This window comes from Convolutriloba macropyga, unplaced genomic scaffold, assembly GCF_964194025.1.
Source record: "Convolutriloba macropyga unplaced genomic scaffold, txConMacr16.3 SCAFFOLD_1505, whole genome shotgun sequence".
Lineage (NCBI taxonomy): Eukaryota > Metazoa > Xenacoelomorpha > Acoela > Convolutidae > Convolutriloba > Convolutriloba macropyga.
The window spans coordinates 315-16,251 of record NW_027450013.1 but is presented as its reverse complement, the minus strand read 5'-3'; the positions used below and the strand labels follow the sequence as shown (position 1 = coordinate 16,251).

At 31.1% G+C, this 15,937-nt stretch overlaps 1 protein-coding gene across 1 annotated transcript; it reads right to left on the bottom strand.

Annotated features, from left to right (window-relative positions):
• Positions 1–11,301: 11,301 nt before the first annotated feature.
• Positions 11,302–13,628, bottom strand: LOC142355546 (folate transporter 1-like). Its single transcript, XM_075407670.1, has 2 exons — positions 13,549–13,628; positions 11,302–13,267 (listed from the first exon to the last, which is right to left on the bottom strand). Exon 2 carries the CDS (start codon positions 13,137–13,139, stop codon positions 11,469–11,471), a length of 1,671 nt encoding a protein of 556 aa, XP_075263785.1. The 5' UTR covers positions 13,140–13,267; positions 13,549–13,628; the 3' UTR covers positions 11,302–11,468.
• Between the last annotated feature and the right edge of the window lie 2,309 nt (positions 13,629–15,937).

Genomic DNA, 15,937 nt, shown 5'->3' with positions numbered 1-15,937 from the left:
ATAAGCTGCTAATAGCGCATTTGGAAGCCGTTTGAATATCTGAAGGTGTCAGTTCTTAGCTATTTGTTTATCATTTTGACTTGATTTAAGCTTTTTCAGCAATTTTTCTATTCTTCCTAATGGCCTTTGGAGAGTTTTGTTGTTAAAAGCAGTTCTTCTGGTGTTTTTGTTTAATTCTATTGCTCAACTTGATTGATTAGTATTTACTTAGGGTTGTATTTTTACAATAACATTATGTAAATTCGAGCTAATTTTTCCCAGTTTTGTAGTTTTTTTAGACTTTTTCTTCCAGTTTCTTCTTGGTTATCGCTCCGTTTTCGTAATCAACACTTTCAGCGAAATTTATTAGATTTATTACTCTTGAAAGCTAAACAGGGCACTTTTCACTGAAATAAGTTATATAAAAAACATTCTAACTTCTTTTCAGGTTTTTTTTCTTTGCTTTTAATATAATTTGTACTTTTTTGAACCGCTTTCTGCAACCGAATGGTCAAACGACTGAACCAGGCGCAAATTTGTGTTCAAAATTTTTCAAATTTTTTGAAGGATGCTTTTCACCGCTTTAAAGAATTTTTTTTGAATTGCTCCAGAGAATGATGTTTTTTCTTTTTTCCTTTGTGCCTTTGCCAATCAATTTCCATTTTGCCGGTTATTTTTTTATGATAAAGTTAGATTCTCTTTCCGTTGATATTATGTTGTTGCAAATTAATTGTGTTTCTGTATGACGTAGTCTTACCTGTACTTTTGGAGTCGCAAGTCGATATAAATTTTATGAGATGCTTTTTGTTTTTGTCATTTTGTTTTCTCATGCAATTTTTCCTGTTTGTTTCAAAATTTTTAGCGTGATGAAGTATGTGTTGTTCAAGTTTGTGGGAACTGTCAATCTTTTAAAACGGGTGTTGTTTTTTAGAGTCGTTTTAGGAATTCTTCGGGCTATTTTTTTTTTGATAAGTGAACGAGCATCAAAACCAGAAGTTCAGGGAGTGACATAAGTTTGAAAAAGTTTTTTCAGCGAACAATTTCAAAGAACGGACAGAAAAGAGAGTGGTTCCTTTGTTTATGCTTTCTTTTGAAACAGAGCGAAAATTTTTTTTTGAAAATTTATCTTTGTCTAAAAGGTTATCTTAGAATAAACTCTTCTTTTTCAGGTAGTTTTGATTGCTTTTTGAATGTTTTTCATATTTTAAAGGGAGTTTAACGGTAATTTGAACTTTTATAATCGATTTCTCCGGTTTGCCTTTTGAAGCAATTTTTGGTCCGTTATTGTTTTCCATTGCTTTGACTTGATGCTGACTTTAGGTGGAATGCAAGTGTACAGTTTCTAATACAAATTGAAAACAGTTCATTGCTACCAAGCAACATTTTTCATTGAGTTTTTTTTCGACAAATTACGGAAAACTGTTAAAATTTTTCCTAATTTCTCACATTTTTTTGCTTTATTTTAAGTCAGGAAAGTTTTGAGCTTAATTTGCTCCTCTGATTTTGTGTGAACAATGAAGTTGTCCTAACTGCTTGAAATAATGTCTTCCTATTCTATTTGAAATTGTAAGTACATGCACAAATTGAAAGCGTGATTGTTTTTCCTATTTTTTTTTCAAATTAAATTACTCTTTATTTAAATTTCCTTTATTTCCGTTGAATCAGTCTTTTTTCGATGCTTACTGCCATTGGAATTCAGTTATTAAACAGGTTACTTGTTGAAGAAGACATCTTCGAGTCGTATCCGGAATTCTTCCCGCTAAGTTTTTTAAATCACTCTTATTGGCGTGAAAAGCAAGAAATGAAACGAGTGAAAAGATATATATATTGATTTTGGTGTAAAAAAAGGAAAGAGTGGAACAAAATGGGTATTTTCTGTTGATACCAGAGCTTGCTACAGAGCGAGAATTAGAGGTGTAAAAATAATTTCAAGAAGCGAGCGTATTATTTTTCACGTGTGGATTTTTAGAACAGATTTTCTGTTAGCTTTTTTGTTTCAAAGTTTGAGTATCTTTTTGTATTTTTTCAAGTATTTTTTGGCAGTAGTTTAAAGTTTTCTAGTAGAAAATATGAATTTCATGCAATTTTGTATGTTTTTTTAAATCAATTTTGTCAATTTTTAGGCGAATTTTAAATAATTTTTGGTTATTGTTTGATTTTACTGCCTTAAGTAGGAATTGAAGACTTCTCTTACTGACTGTGTTTTTAGATACCAACCAATTGAGGACTATTTGATTATTCAGAAAATACGTTTTTTTGCTGAGAAATTTGAAAAAAAATTGTGAAATTTTCAACTGTTTTTCTTAGTTTTTTCTGCAGTTTTTCCTGTTTTTTTATATACTAGACATCTTTTTTTTTCATTTTTGACTTCCCCAATGTTTTTTGAGCGTTTTAAAACTCTTATTCGCCTAAGCGATTCTTTCTTTGACTTTATAAGCACCTATAATGCGAAAAGAATAGTATTTTTTTTGGTCTTTCAGTTCAGTTTCTTTTTATGAGTTCTTTATCCATTTTTCTTCAAAATATTTTTGTCCTGATTAAGTTAGTTAAGTACTAGGTTTCTAAATTAGTTGATTCTTTGTTTTTTTTCGCACCGTTTCCAAAATTCTTCCGTCCATTTTTTTAAAAAGAGCTGTTCACATTTATTGAGCTCTAATCTTGTAAATCAAAAAATCAAATTGCAGCAGTGATTCTAGTCACGCTGGATTAGTTAAAGGAGAGATAAGTGAGTACGTAAAAGCCGTCACTTTTTCAAAGTGCTTATAAAAGTGAAGTGAGAGAATGGTGTTTACACAGATTTGCGGTTTTTGAGAGCAAAATTTTGTTCAAGTGCGGCAAAATTTAATTTCTGTTTTTTTTCGGTTTTCTCTTTTTTCTCTCTACAAATTCCTTTAAAAAGTGATACGTTCGCTCTAGTAAAGCCTGTTCACAGTCGTTTATACCCCAGAAAGTCTACTGGCTTTCAATTAATTTTTTAGATTTTGCATGTTGCTTTTTTTTAGTTTTTTGTTATTTTGTTTTTTAGTCTAACTAATGAGGGGTCTCAATTGCTCTGTAGCAAAATTTTTTCATATTAGTATACTGAATAGAAGAAAAAATGAGCTGTTTTTAATAAATTTGTCACTCTTTGTTCTCAAATAAATAAAAAAATTTTTTCAGCTTTCATCGTTCTTTTTTCTCGTTTTATAGCTCAGCCCCATTGTGGACAGCTCCAAGTGTTTCCCTTATGAGGCACAATTTGACGCAATTGAAAAATTTGCATTCAAATCAAATATTTTTTCCACCATTTTGACACAATCGCGTTCAAAAATTTTTTGATAGAATTTTCCGTTCTTTTCGTTGTCTCGTTTTTCTTTTGTCTCTTTTTCTCATTAAAGATGTTTTCCATTGGTTTTTTAGGCAGTTTTGAGTTTTTCTTCTTGGTGATTTTAAAACTGAAAGTTTTTCAAAGGAATTTAACGCAACTTATTATTGGAATTTATTAGCTGTTTTTTTTTTTAATATTTCGTGAACTCTAGTAAATGTTTTATTTGTTCTCTCACTTAGTCTCACTAATGATTTGTCACTATTTAGTCATTTTTGAATCTATGTGTTCATATCTAACAGTTTTCACTGACTTGACAATAGTTGCTTCAAAAAATGTTCGTGATCTATTTTATTTTTGCTGTTTTTTTGTAATTGTTATTTCCTGTTCCGTCCCTTAGTCATTTAAAAAGGCTGTCATTTACTTTACCGTTTTAGGAAATTTGGCTCTACTTGTTTTCAAATAATGGAACAATCTTTGATTTTTCCTGTTTTATTGTTTATTCTCATTGTTTTATACTTCAACCTCATTATTGGCAGTTCTAATTGTTTCTCGTATGAGTCAAAATTTGATTCAAATAAAAATTTAGCATTCAAGTCTAACTTTTTTCAAGACTTTGACACAATTTGCGTTCAGAAAATCTTATTGCATATAGATTTTGATGTTTTTTCTTTGTATAGTTTTCGGTCAATTGATCTCATTACTAGGTTCCTAAATAGTCATGATTGAATCTGTTTATTCGTTTCATTCATAGCTAACTGTTTTCGTTACTTTGGCATAACTTCTTCTGAAAATTATTTATGGTCTTCATTTCGCCCCTTTTTTTGTTGTCATTTTTTCCTGTTTGTTCTCTTAGTCAATTAAAATAGTTCTCATTTGCTCTCTTATTAGGTTTATTGGAATCCATTCAAGGGTTTCAGTTTACTGTTCTTAGTTCAATTGAATTTGAAACCATTAGTTGTTTAAAATTTTGAGCTACCGATTGTTGTCTGCATTTTTTGCAAATTTTGTTACGTTGCCCCCAATTTCTATAAATGGCCTTAACTTGGGTTGATATTAGCTTTCTATCTGCAACTAACGGGAAAAAATTGTAGGTTTCGTATTTTCTTGGCATCTTTCGCCGAACTTGATGCAACTTTTTGCAACGAAATTGATCGTAAAAGCAGGTTGTTGCAAATTTTTTAACTCCGTCTCTTTGGTTTTCTATAAACTAGCGTTCGCTAAGCTATCGTTGTGTAAAGATCATTCGAAGTTCATGTTGTTCGACCCAATATTTTCAATAACCCTTTTCTCTAAAAACTGAAAGGAAGTAAATAAAAATTACCGGCAGTTTCCATTATCGACAGCTGCCCTTTTAAAGAAGCAGATAGTGTTGTCTTCACTTTGTTCGTTTTTTTGATTCATAGTTCAAGATTTGTCCTGCTATGTTCTTTGCTATTTGTTTTTACACTTTCTTCCATGACTTTTAACCTTCAGAACGGAATAAACGGTTGAAACTCAGGAGCCTCTGGTTGCATAGGATGTTCTTAGCTGCTGTTTTTAGTCCATCAAGTGCTTAGAGTGACGCAGCTGCTGGGAATGCCTTAATTCAAGGTTAAAAGATCCTTATAGGTGTTTTCAATTCCAAAATAGTGCAACTTTTCACGTTTTTTCGTCAATTTTGAGTTTTTGACCTTTTTTGTCTTGAATCTTGATTTGACTTTTATTAAACCTGATTATGGTGTTTTGCAAAATATGAGTACTTTTTTATGATCATTTTTTAAGCTATATATTTTGGCTTTGCAAACATAAACACGCAAAGTTTCACTAATTTTTGATCTTTTTATCAAGTTTTTCGATATTTTTTGTCATTTTTTTGAGCCTCACTGGCCTCATGGGCTTCATAATGGTTGGTTGAATAGTTTTTAGTCGCATGAAATGGTTTTCAACATTATATCATCAATAAAAATATAGCAAATCTTGATAAAATCTGCATTTGCATTTTTTCAAGTTTTACGAAACTTTGTGTTTCTTTTGGGTTTCGCTAGCCTCACGGTCTAACAAAAACTCTTGGGTTTAAAAACTTTTTACTGCATGTTTTTTTAAGGGCAATGAAATGATTTTAAACAATTTAATTTTACGAATTTTTGCAATATTTTTCAAAGAGTTTTTCTGAAAAATTTGATTAAATTCCAATTTAATCGAGCTTTATTTGCCAATGAAACTTCTTTAGGCTTGAAATTGAGTTATTGTATTGTTTCTGGAGACAACGAAATGGATTAGAAGTTTTTAATAGAATGACCTCTAGCAGCACTTCGGTAAAATTTTCAATTGTTTCTTTTTTTTAAGAAATTTGTTTCATTTTCTGAGATTATAAATCTTCTAGGGCCAATGAATCTTTTTTCTTGCATTTGGCAAGTGGGTCACCGGACAGATTCAAGACAACAATTTGAGCTTTGAACATGTTAGTATTCTATAATTCAGAAATTTTAAAAAAAAATTGCAATTTCATTTTTAGTTTTCTTGTCATGTTCCTCGATTTTTTCTATCGTTAGTGAAAAATAAACATCTTTCAAAGCTTGCGCGTAGATAACTGGATATCTTTAATTTGATCGAAATTCACATTAAGAGCTTCTACAGTTCTTGGTATAAATGATTTTGTGTTAACTTTTTTGGTTACTTTAGTTTCTAAATTTTTGAGACTGTTTGCCTTTTTGGCTGGCTTTGTTCTGTTGATCAGCTGGTCAAGTGCAATATTTCTACGTTTTTCCTTTAATGGTTTTGTCTTGTACGTCAGGACGTGTCCTAATGTGTGTTTTTGGATCAGTAAATTTTGGCCGATCGATATATTAACCGTAAAGGGTTGCGAGAGATATCATTAGGAAGCCCGTCCAGCGTAGAATATATAGCTAAAAAGGTTTTTCTGAACCTGGTATTTTTCACAGAGTTATCTAAGTTCAACATTTTGTGAACATATGACTAATTTTCATTGTTAATGGTCACATTGTCCCTATTTTTACGCAATATTTCCTGCCAAATTGCTAAAAAAATGTTAATAACGATTGTAAAAAAATAGTGTTGCGGGTTTTACCTCTAAGATCAGAAGAGTGTTGATAAACTGTTTGAATCAATTTTCGGTGGAATTGTTGGTACAATTTTCGCTCATCAAAATTGAAACGAAATAATTTTCTTTGGTTCATTTTTATAATTGCCGCACTAACACGCCTAAAAACTGCTGAGACAATCTTCTCTAACTCCTAAGAAGCCATGATTTACTTATGCTCTCTTTGAGGTTGATCTTGAATTAAAAATTTGCCAGTTCTTTGCAAATGCAACTCGACAATTATGCAAAATGCTGCACTTATGTTTGATTTATTGACTTTTTAATGGTCGAATTGGCTTCCCAAAGAGTTTCAAGGAAACCTATCTAGTTTTTTATCAGAGAGCTTAGGGTAGTTTTGATTTTTGAAAACATATTTTCAAATTAAGTAATGGATTATTGAGATTTGCGACAATTTGCTTTTTTTGCCCAGCTTGTAGATTAAGGTGAACAAGGACAGGTCGGGTCGTTTTTCCAATGGATTAAATTTCAATACTTTCTGCGCCAAAATATAGAGGCAAAGCCTTTAAAAAAAAAAGTTGAATTGAAGGATCTGTCAAGAATTTTTTTGGTCAGACGTTTTTTTTTATTTCTTGTTATTTTATATATCCTAAGTGACAGGCTTGAATGGCTTTAATCGAATGAAGTATCATGAATATTTTCCATGACTTTCTTGTGTCAACGCTTCTGTTTAAAATTTCAGAATTTCAGTGAAAAACTCAAAAGTTTCTGCTTTTTCTTTTTAACACCTTTTGTTGGTGATCTCTATTGGTCATTAAGTGCATCTCTTTTTGGGATCAAGTGGTGGTGATGAAACTTCATGTCAACTAAGAACAAAGATAAAATAGCCTATGGTATTGGTGAAGAATATTTTTTTTTCACTTCCTCTAATAAGCACTTTTGTGTGTTTCTTTCAAACGTAACAAAAAGCAATTGAATATTAGTCACAGTAAACACGTATTTAACTAAAAGACGAATTTCTAGCAAAAAAGGACTATATTCCTCGAAAAAACTTTTGTTCTGTGTTTTATCAATTTTAGGCTGAAACAAATTGAACTAATCAATTAATTTTTCCTTAAATCACACTTCTTATAAGTTGGATCCCAACTGCAATTTATAAGTTCTATAATTAATGTCAAAGTAAGGAAAAGAAATTCAAGATGAGAAAATTAAACAGTTTTTTTAAGGTTTCCCTTTCAACAAAAGTTTTTTCTGTTGTTCTTAGTGTTGATCTGCGAAGTTTTAATTTTCATAAAATGTTATTCGGATTCAGAACCATCAATTGAACAAGGAAATGTGTTTAGTGAACGTTTTTTAGAATTTTTTCAAAATTGAAAGAAATAGAATGTGCTCTGCTATTCTAATATAAAAAACCTATGACAGATTCCTGCATGATTCTTTTTGCCTAAAACTGATTACCAAATCAAAAATTTAAAAAGTCACCGAATGAATCCAGTCGGATAAAACAGAAGGTTAAGAAGTCAACAACTTTCTTTCCCTTTTTCTTAAGAAATGTTGTTGTTCTGATGATTGTTGTACTCACCCAGTTCTGTGAATTTCAGTCAATTAAAGTTTTATATCCAGGGGACATGTCTGCCAAGTCTGTGGTACTTAAAATACTCTTTGTTAACGAAAAGTTTGTTTTAGTCGAATTTCAGTTTCTCATTATATTCCTGTTTTCTTGGATTTCAAGCCGTTTTGCATATGCAAGCCATCAATTGTACGTTTCGAATTGTTTACAAAATCTAGAGCAGCGAAGAACGCTTTTACTTCTTTGGTCTTCTTTCTTATTCACAACAAAAATTTGTGTTTTTCGTTAATATCTACAAAAAGTATTCTATCAAGATACGGGGGGTTATTTTACCTAATGACGGGTCTCTTGTTTTGATTTAAAAGCAAAAACTACATTCTCCTTTTAAACTTGGTGTTTTCAGTAAAATTATCAGTTCACAAAAAAATTCAACAGAATTAAGAAAAGAAAAAGGGCTTCTTAAAATGGCTACAAAAACAAGTAATGCATATTTCAAATCTGTAAAAATTGTTGATATTATTAAGAGTTTTTTGTTATGGCTAGTGTTATCATCTCAGAAATGAAGTCCTCAAATTCAAATATGAAAAATACTGTCGTTGATTACTTGTCGTTTTCGCAAGCGACATCTTTTACGTAAGACTTTTTTTAAGAAAAACCCTTTTCCAAAAACTGGGTTGCCACTGCTTTTTGGAGACTATAGTTCATAATCATAGCCTAGATTTGGTGGAAAAGAGCGCACTTAACTTACAAGGGAAGAAGTTTTAACTGAGTGGAATTAGACTTTAATGTTATTTAACCCGAAAAAGAAAACTTTATTCTGATTTAAATTTCCATACATAAACGCAAGGGTTGGTTGAATCAACTGATGTAAACTGACAAAATTTATCAGCTGGTAATAAAAATAAGATCAATCTTGCCATTGATTTTTTGTCGGTTGACCTTGTTTTGATCTTTGGATAAAAAAAGATTCGGACTCTTGAACTAGTTTTCAAAGTTAAACTGAATAGTGATCAAAATTGTGCTACACTTCGTGGTAATTTGATCAAGTTTATAAAACTACCATACAAAATTTTAGTAGTAATTTCTCCAAACTTTTCCTCCAGAAAATTGCTTTAACGTTAATTAACTTGAATAACAAAATTTTAATCTGATTTCAATTTCCACGCATAATTGCAAAGATTGGTTGAATCAATTAATGTAAGCTGATTCTTTATTCCTAATTTTATTATAATATACGAAGATAATTGTTAATTTCTTGATTTCCTCCAAAATTTTTCTCCAGAAACAGACTTTAAATTTATTTACTCCGAATAACAAAATTTTCTTCTGATTTCAATTTCCATACATAATTGCTAAGGTTGGTTGAATCAATTAATGTAAGCTCATTTTATAATGCTATTTTTTTTAAAAAAAAAAAAACGAAAATAATTGTTCATTTCCTGATTTTCTCCAAAATTTTTCTCCAGAAATAGACCTTAATGCTGTTTAATCCGAATAACAATTTTTATTCTGATTTCAATTTCTATACATAATTCCCATAACAAAATATTTGTTCTGATTTTAAACTCCATACATAATTGTAAAGGTTCGTTGAATCTATAGATGTTCCCTAATTTTATTAAAGTATCCAAAAATAATTGTTCATTTCTTGACTTTCTCCAAAATTTGTCAAATATCAAACCATTTTATTGTAGAATTGTGTGAAATTTGATGAAGACCAATTTCGAGTACACAGCAAAACACACCAACACACAGGCATGTATATATATATATATATATATATATATATATATATATGTATATAAATATATATATATATATATATATATGTATGTATATATATATATATATATATATATATATATATTTATATATATGTATATATATATATATATATATATATATATATATATATATGCCTGTGTGTTGGTGTGTTTTGCTGTGTACTCGAAATTGCTCTTCATCAAATTTCACACAATACTACAATAAAATGGTTTGATATTTGACAAATTTTGGAGAAAGTCAAGAAATGAACAATTGTTTTTGTATACTTTAATAAAATCAGGGAACATCTATAGATTCAAACAACGTTTGCAATTATGCATGGAAATTGAAACCAGAATAACAATTTGTGTTTCGGATTAAATAATATTCAACTCTTTTTCTACGTAGTTATAACTTCTTCCCATGTAAGTTAAGCGCTTCAATTGAATGAATATATAATTATTTTTTTTGCTTCATATTTGTGTAAATGCGCAGCCTATACACTCAAAGAATGTTTAATATCCCAAAGTTAAAATAATTTGTGACAGACATTTTCAAAAGCCTGCAAATTAACAATCCTCGTTGTTTTTTGAGCCGTTAAAAAATCTAAAAATTTTTAACTTTAACCTAAATTAACCAAGATTGAAAACTCAAAGTAATAAATTGAAAGAATTACGTTTAGAGGGAATCTTAAAAAACATGTCTTCTCTTCTTATTTTCAATTTCTGGGTTGACAATTTTCTCTACAAAATATCTGCTGGAGTTTCACAAGTTTGTGTCAAAAAATGTACAAAAAGAGTGAAAATAAATTAGCTATAAAAATGGGATATTTGACGATCAGTTAAAAATTTTCAGCATCTCAAAAAACTAAATTAATAGGACTTAATTGACTATTGATATGACCATTTTCACATTTTGCCCGTGACTTACTGATGGGAACTGTGTCATGTCGACAAAAAATGCCAATTCTTCCTGTTCATTTTTAATCAAAAAATGAACAAACACACAAAAATGCATACATTTCGCTTTTATTTAATTAATTGCTAATTTTTCAAAACCTCCAGTCCATTTCAAACTTTTAATTATGCACACTAGATGCAAATTGAGGTTGCGACAACTGATAGTCGTACTTTATTTTGCGTTAAGAGTTCTTGTGTTTGAGGCAATTTGAAAGTAACAATATTTTTTTTTGTTTAAATATTATGAAACACAATTCTGAAAAAAGTGATGAGCTCTTTTAAGAGAAAGTTTAAATCGATGTTTTTTTTTATTTCGTGAAATGATTGCTAAGGCTGCTTGTCGTTTCGTTCAATCAAGTTCTAGTTGACTTTCAAAATTATATTACTTATATCCATATGATAAAAAGATATAGATTCTGATGTTTTCCTTCTGCTGCATCTAAACTGAATGCAAGTTCCCAGCATAATTGACTGAAACAAGTACTAAAAAGACTGGCAGAGTAAAAATGTTTAAAGTTAATTTAGAATAAAATTAAGCGATCTGTTAGCGATTTGATCTAAATTTAAATTGAATCATGAATCGAAATTTAAGCTACATTTTTCCTTTGTGAAATGAAAAGCTGAAATTATCTCTTGAGCAATCGATTCAGCCTTTCAGATTTAGAGTCAAAATAATCGGTTAACAAAGTAATTCAATTGAAAAAAGGTTCAAAACATAACTATGATTACCACGAAAGTTCTGTGATGAGCAACCCGATTAAATTACAGAGCATAATTGGTAATAACTAATATAAAAATTAGGTTTCTTAACATACTTTGAAACTATCTACATATCGCCATGATGATAAATCTTCAATTTTTATTGGAGCATCCTTGACCTCCAACAACCTGCAAGCATTGAGTTTGAGGCACAGCCGAAAGCATGATCAAAGTTATAGCCAGAACAAAAACTACACTAATCACACCCACGAACACCAAACCCTTCTTTTTACTATGAGTGCTTTGCAGTTTCAGCTCGTTCAACTCGAACTTATTTTTCGGCAAGAAGTAATAAACAGTCAAAACCGACACTGAATTAACGACATGAGTCGCTATAATTGCGTAAGCTATAGACCATTGGTCTTCTTTCGTATCGCGAATGTAGCGATCGTTGCTCACAACGTCGAAAGGTGCCGAGACCGAATTTCCGATTGCAGTGCTGATCGGATTTGTTAACAGTCGAATCGTAGCGAGAAGTCCATAAGTGGTGGCTTCCTGTGATTCGTTACTCAGTTCGGCTGATAAATTGATAGCAATATATATCAGAATTCCGAGAAATAAAGTGCAGCTTGTTTCGTCCGCTAAGAGGTAAAAATACTGGTTCCGTACCACGTCAAAAATTGTAATCAGTTGAGCGAAAGCTGTTAGCAATATGATGTTTATTTTGATAAAAATAGTAACTTTTCTCCAATCAGTGTTGCTGAAATATTTCGTGAAAATCACAATTGATCCAATTACGAGGAAACTGTTCAACGCGCCGACAATACCTGTTGTGATTGGCTGAACACCTGCGTAATACGCTTTGATCTTTACCGACGCCGATGATTGAACGTCGGCAAAACAACCCGACAAGAAAATATAAACAGCCATTTTCAGAAACATACTTGATTGCACCGTTTTCCAAATTCCAGTCAGGTGATCTTTGATGGGCATTAATTTTTTAGGGTCGACTGGAAACTCGTGGGTCGCTGTTAGGGTGAAAAATATGCAAATGACACATAACACCCCATAAATTAGCAAAATGTCTTCAAAATCTATATAACTTGTACACCAACTACCGCCGTACTCGGCCGAGTTCAAGCCGAACCCAGATAAAATTGTTGCAAACAATGCCCCGAAAAATTGGGCAATGTTTAGGTATGCCAGGACTTTGTCTCTTGTTTTTAAGGGTTCTCGTTTTGCGTATTCGACAGTCAAAGCGTCGGTTGCGACTGTTGCAATTCCGACTCCAAATAAGGCACCCGAAAGCGACAGAACATAGAAAAAAGCCGACTCGCTAGCTCTCGGATTTAGTACGAGAGATGTGTTCCGAGTGCAGTTCGTCACACCGTAGTAGGGCTCGGGGTACTCATGAAGACAAGCCGAGAACAAAAACGAAGCCGCGATTATCCAGCCAATGACCATATAAGGTAGTCTTCGTTTTCCGAATAGTGGCAACGCGTCGCTAAAAATAGCCGAGAATATTTTGGTAGCCCAAATAGTTGCAAAAACTGCCGGAATTGAGTTGAAGCTGTTTCCAGCGGCGTTTAAGTAAATTCCAAAGAAAGGGTACAAAATATTTCGGCCCATAATCATGGACAGAAAGCACCCTTCTACAAATTTGTTCACGAATAGCCCGATTGCCGAAAGCCGACAGACGTTAACTTCGGGTTCATTGTCATCGTCGTCGGAGTTGGCCTCCGAACCCGAGCTTTTTATTCTTTCGTAATCGTTTTGAATTGACTGTCGCCGACAAATGCTATCGTGTAGCATTTTGGTGTTCATGTGGCTTTCTGAGAGGTAGATTGAGAGGTTCGATAGAATCGAGCTCGTTTTCGTCTCCTCTTCGTTCACTTCTCGGATAACCGAAAGCAGCCGACGTTGTTCGTCTCGGTTTATGAAGTTCTTATTCTCTATAATTTCCATTTGTAAACTTGTTATTCAAATTTTTCAACTATTTGCAAAATAAGAAAATTGTCTCCGAAAAATTAGCTCAAAAAGTGAAAATTTTGAAAAAATTCTGTATAAAAAATGCAGTTCAAAATAAAAAGTTATAATACTTTTAAGTTTGTACTTTGTCCAACTTGTTGTTGTTTACGATATTTTGTGGCATTTGACAATGTCATATTATGCAACAAATATACATCGCGAAAACAACACAAATAATAAAAGTGATATTTGTTTAAATATTTACCTTTTTAACTCGACAAACAGCATTCACAGTCTTAAATGGGAATTTACTTCAATGTAATTCTTAAAACTTATTTGACATCAAATAAAAGAAACCTTTACAAAGAGAACATATTCATTTTCAAACTCAACTAAGTTATCAATAATTTATCGCTTAGAGATGAATAATAATTCAACGGCCAATACTAATCGAACCTTTGAAGGTCAGTGGTAATATCTTCAACTAACAACTAACTAGTTATATCACGGGACTGGTTTCAATTTATATCTGGATGCGACCTTTCGAACCAATTGACTTTGAGTTTAACCTGTTCTTATATTTTATTACACAAATTTGCAAAGATTTCTATTCATGATTCGTGTATAAACATTTGTAGGAACAAAACTTCTGTAGGAGGTTCGAGAAATTGCTCTAAAGAATCTTTAATTGAACTAACAAAGTTATATGTGGTAAACTGCCGCAAGAACGCTATTTTGGAATTATTTTGGTCTATTTATAGCACATGAAAACTGGTAATCGAACGAACTGATAAGATTTTTAAAAAATAGACTTTTTGGAACCAAAAGATATCTAAACTTAGATAGAAAGTTGATAGATGTTCTTTTGTTTGTTTTACGCAATGGCTTTATTTTTTCCTTCGTGTAGGTTAAATATTGCGACAGTATTTGAACGGTTAAGGCGGGTCTTCCATCTTTCTGTGCAACTTTCTTCCCACACAAAAATTTGTTGCGCAATTTGAAATGGCTTTCGAAACAACAAGATTAACTGATGTGAACAAATTGAGGAGAAAAGATCAAATTTGATGGCTGACGTACTGCAGCTACTGAAGCTGTCTTTTTCAGAAACAAAAGGTTTTGGTGGCTCAGCGTAGAAAAAATCTCTAAATTATAAAAAAATATTTCACAAGATTTTGCTACCTTATAAATAACATTTCATGAGCTCCTTCCTGCTTGTGCTAGATTTGAAGAGTTCCATGCATTGACTATGACAAAAAGAATTGTGTTGTAATTAAGAAAACCATCCTTAACTGCATAAAAATTAATGTTTCACCGTGTACTTCTAATTATGTCTCACAACTCATGTTATTAGTATCAATATTTCTTTTGATAATATGTTTTTATCTTATTTTATTTTTTTTACTAAGCTCTGGTTTTTCATCTCGTTTATAAATTCTTCGCTGATTTACTTTATCAAATATTGTTTATCGTTAAATTAGGATGAAAAGAAATCGACATAACCCCTTGAAGAACTTCTTACTTGCTCATATTTCATCATTAACAAAAGGTGAGGTCGATTGATGATGAAATGAACAAAATATACCAGATAAGCAGATACTGGAAATCCCAAATGAAGAGTCACTTAATTTACTATTGTTAAAAACTACTTGAGATTACTCAATTTGATTCTTTTAATAGTTGACAATATCAAAAGCTTCAAAGATCATACCACTTCGCAAAAATCTACGCCGCTTAATATCTACAAATTCTCGAACTAATGATGTTTTTTTTTTAATTTTCCTCAAACTAAATGAGCCATTCATGATCTCTCAAAAAATTACTAGAGCATTAAAAAATTATACATTTAACCGTTATTGCGCTGATATCAATGAATGCTTACAAACCATTTTGGAAGGATTGAGAAGTTTCGGCGTTGAAAAGAAATGCAGAACTGAAATAGTTTGAGCAATTAAAGTGAATGGCTCAATAAAAAAGATTTCAAATTTTCCAAAAGAAAAACAGTGAAGATCACAATGCTCTTTACGTAACAGTAGAAAAAAAATCGTTTTCTTAAACGGCAAAACAAAATCATCTCTCACAAAATAAAATTGAAACCTCAATTTCACCTCTCGAATAAAGTTTGTCAAACTTTGTAATTATCCCTGATTCCGTTGAGATTATGAGTATATTCAAAATACCGAAATTATCTGGCATCGTTTGAATTTTTTTTGAATATATATTGAACCAAATCTGAAAATTCTTAACGCAAAATTGACATTTTCTAATTTTTAAAATCCAAATTTTATTGCAAATACAAATTGATACTAAAATTGTACCCTGAGTTCTCAAAATAATGGAAATTGTTGTTGTAATTGTTTAGCTCCTCAAAATGAGAAAAGGATGTTTTTGAAAGGAAAGTTGACAATTTATTAACCCTGTCGTTTTTATATTATTTGTACAGTTTTTCATCTCACAAAAACTAAATTTTTCAAGATAAATCCCATTCATTGAAAAAGATATAAGTGACATTTAATTATCAGTGAAATCCCACTAAGTCAAAATTAGATTTTTGAAAGCTAACAAGTTTATTGGCTGAATGTATTAAATCAAATCAATGATATTATTTATATTTCAAAAGAATTGACTTTTTAAGATCAATCCCTTTTAATCATAAA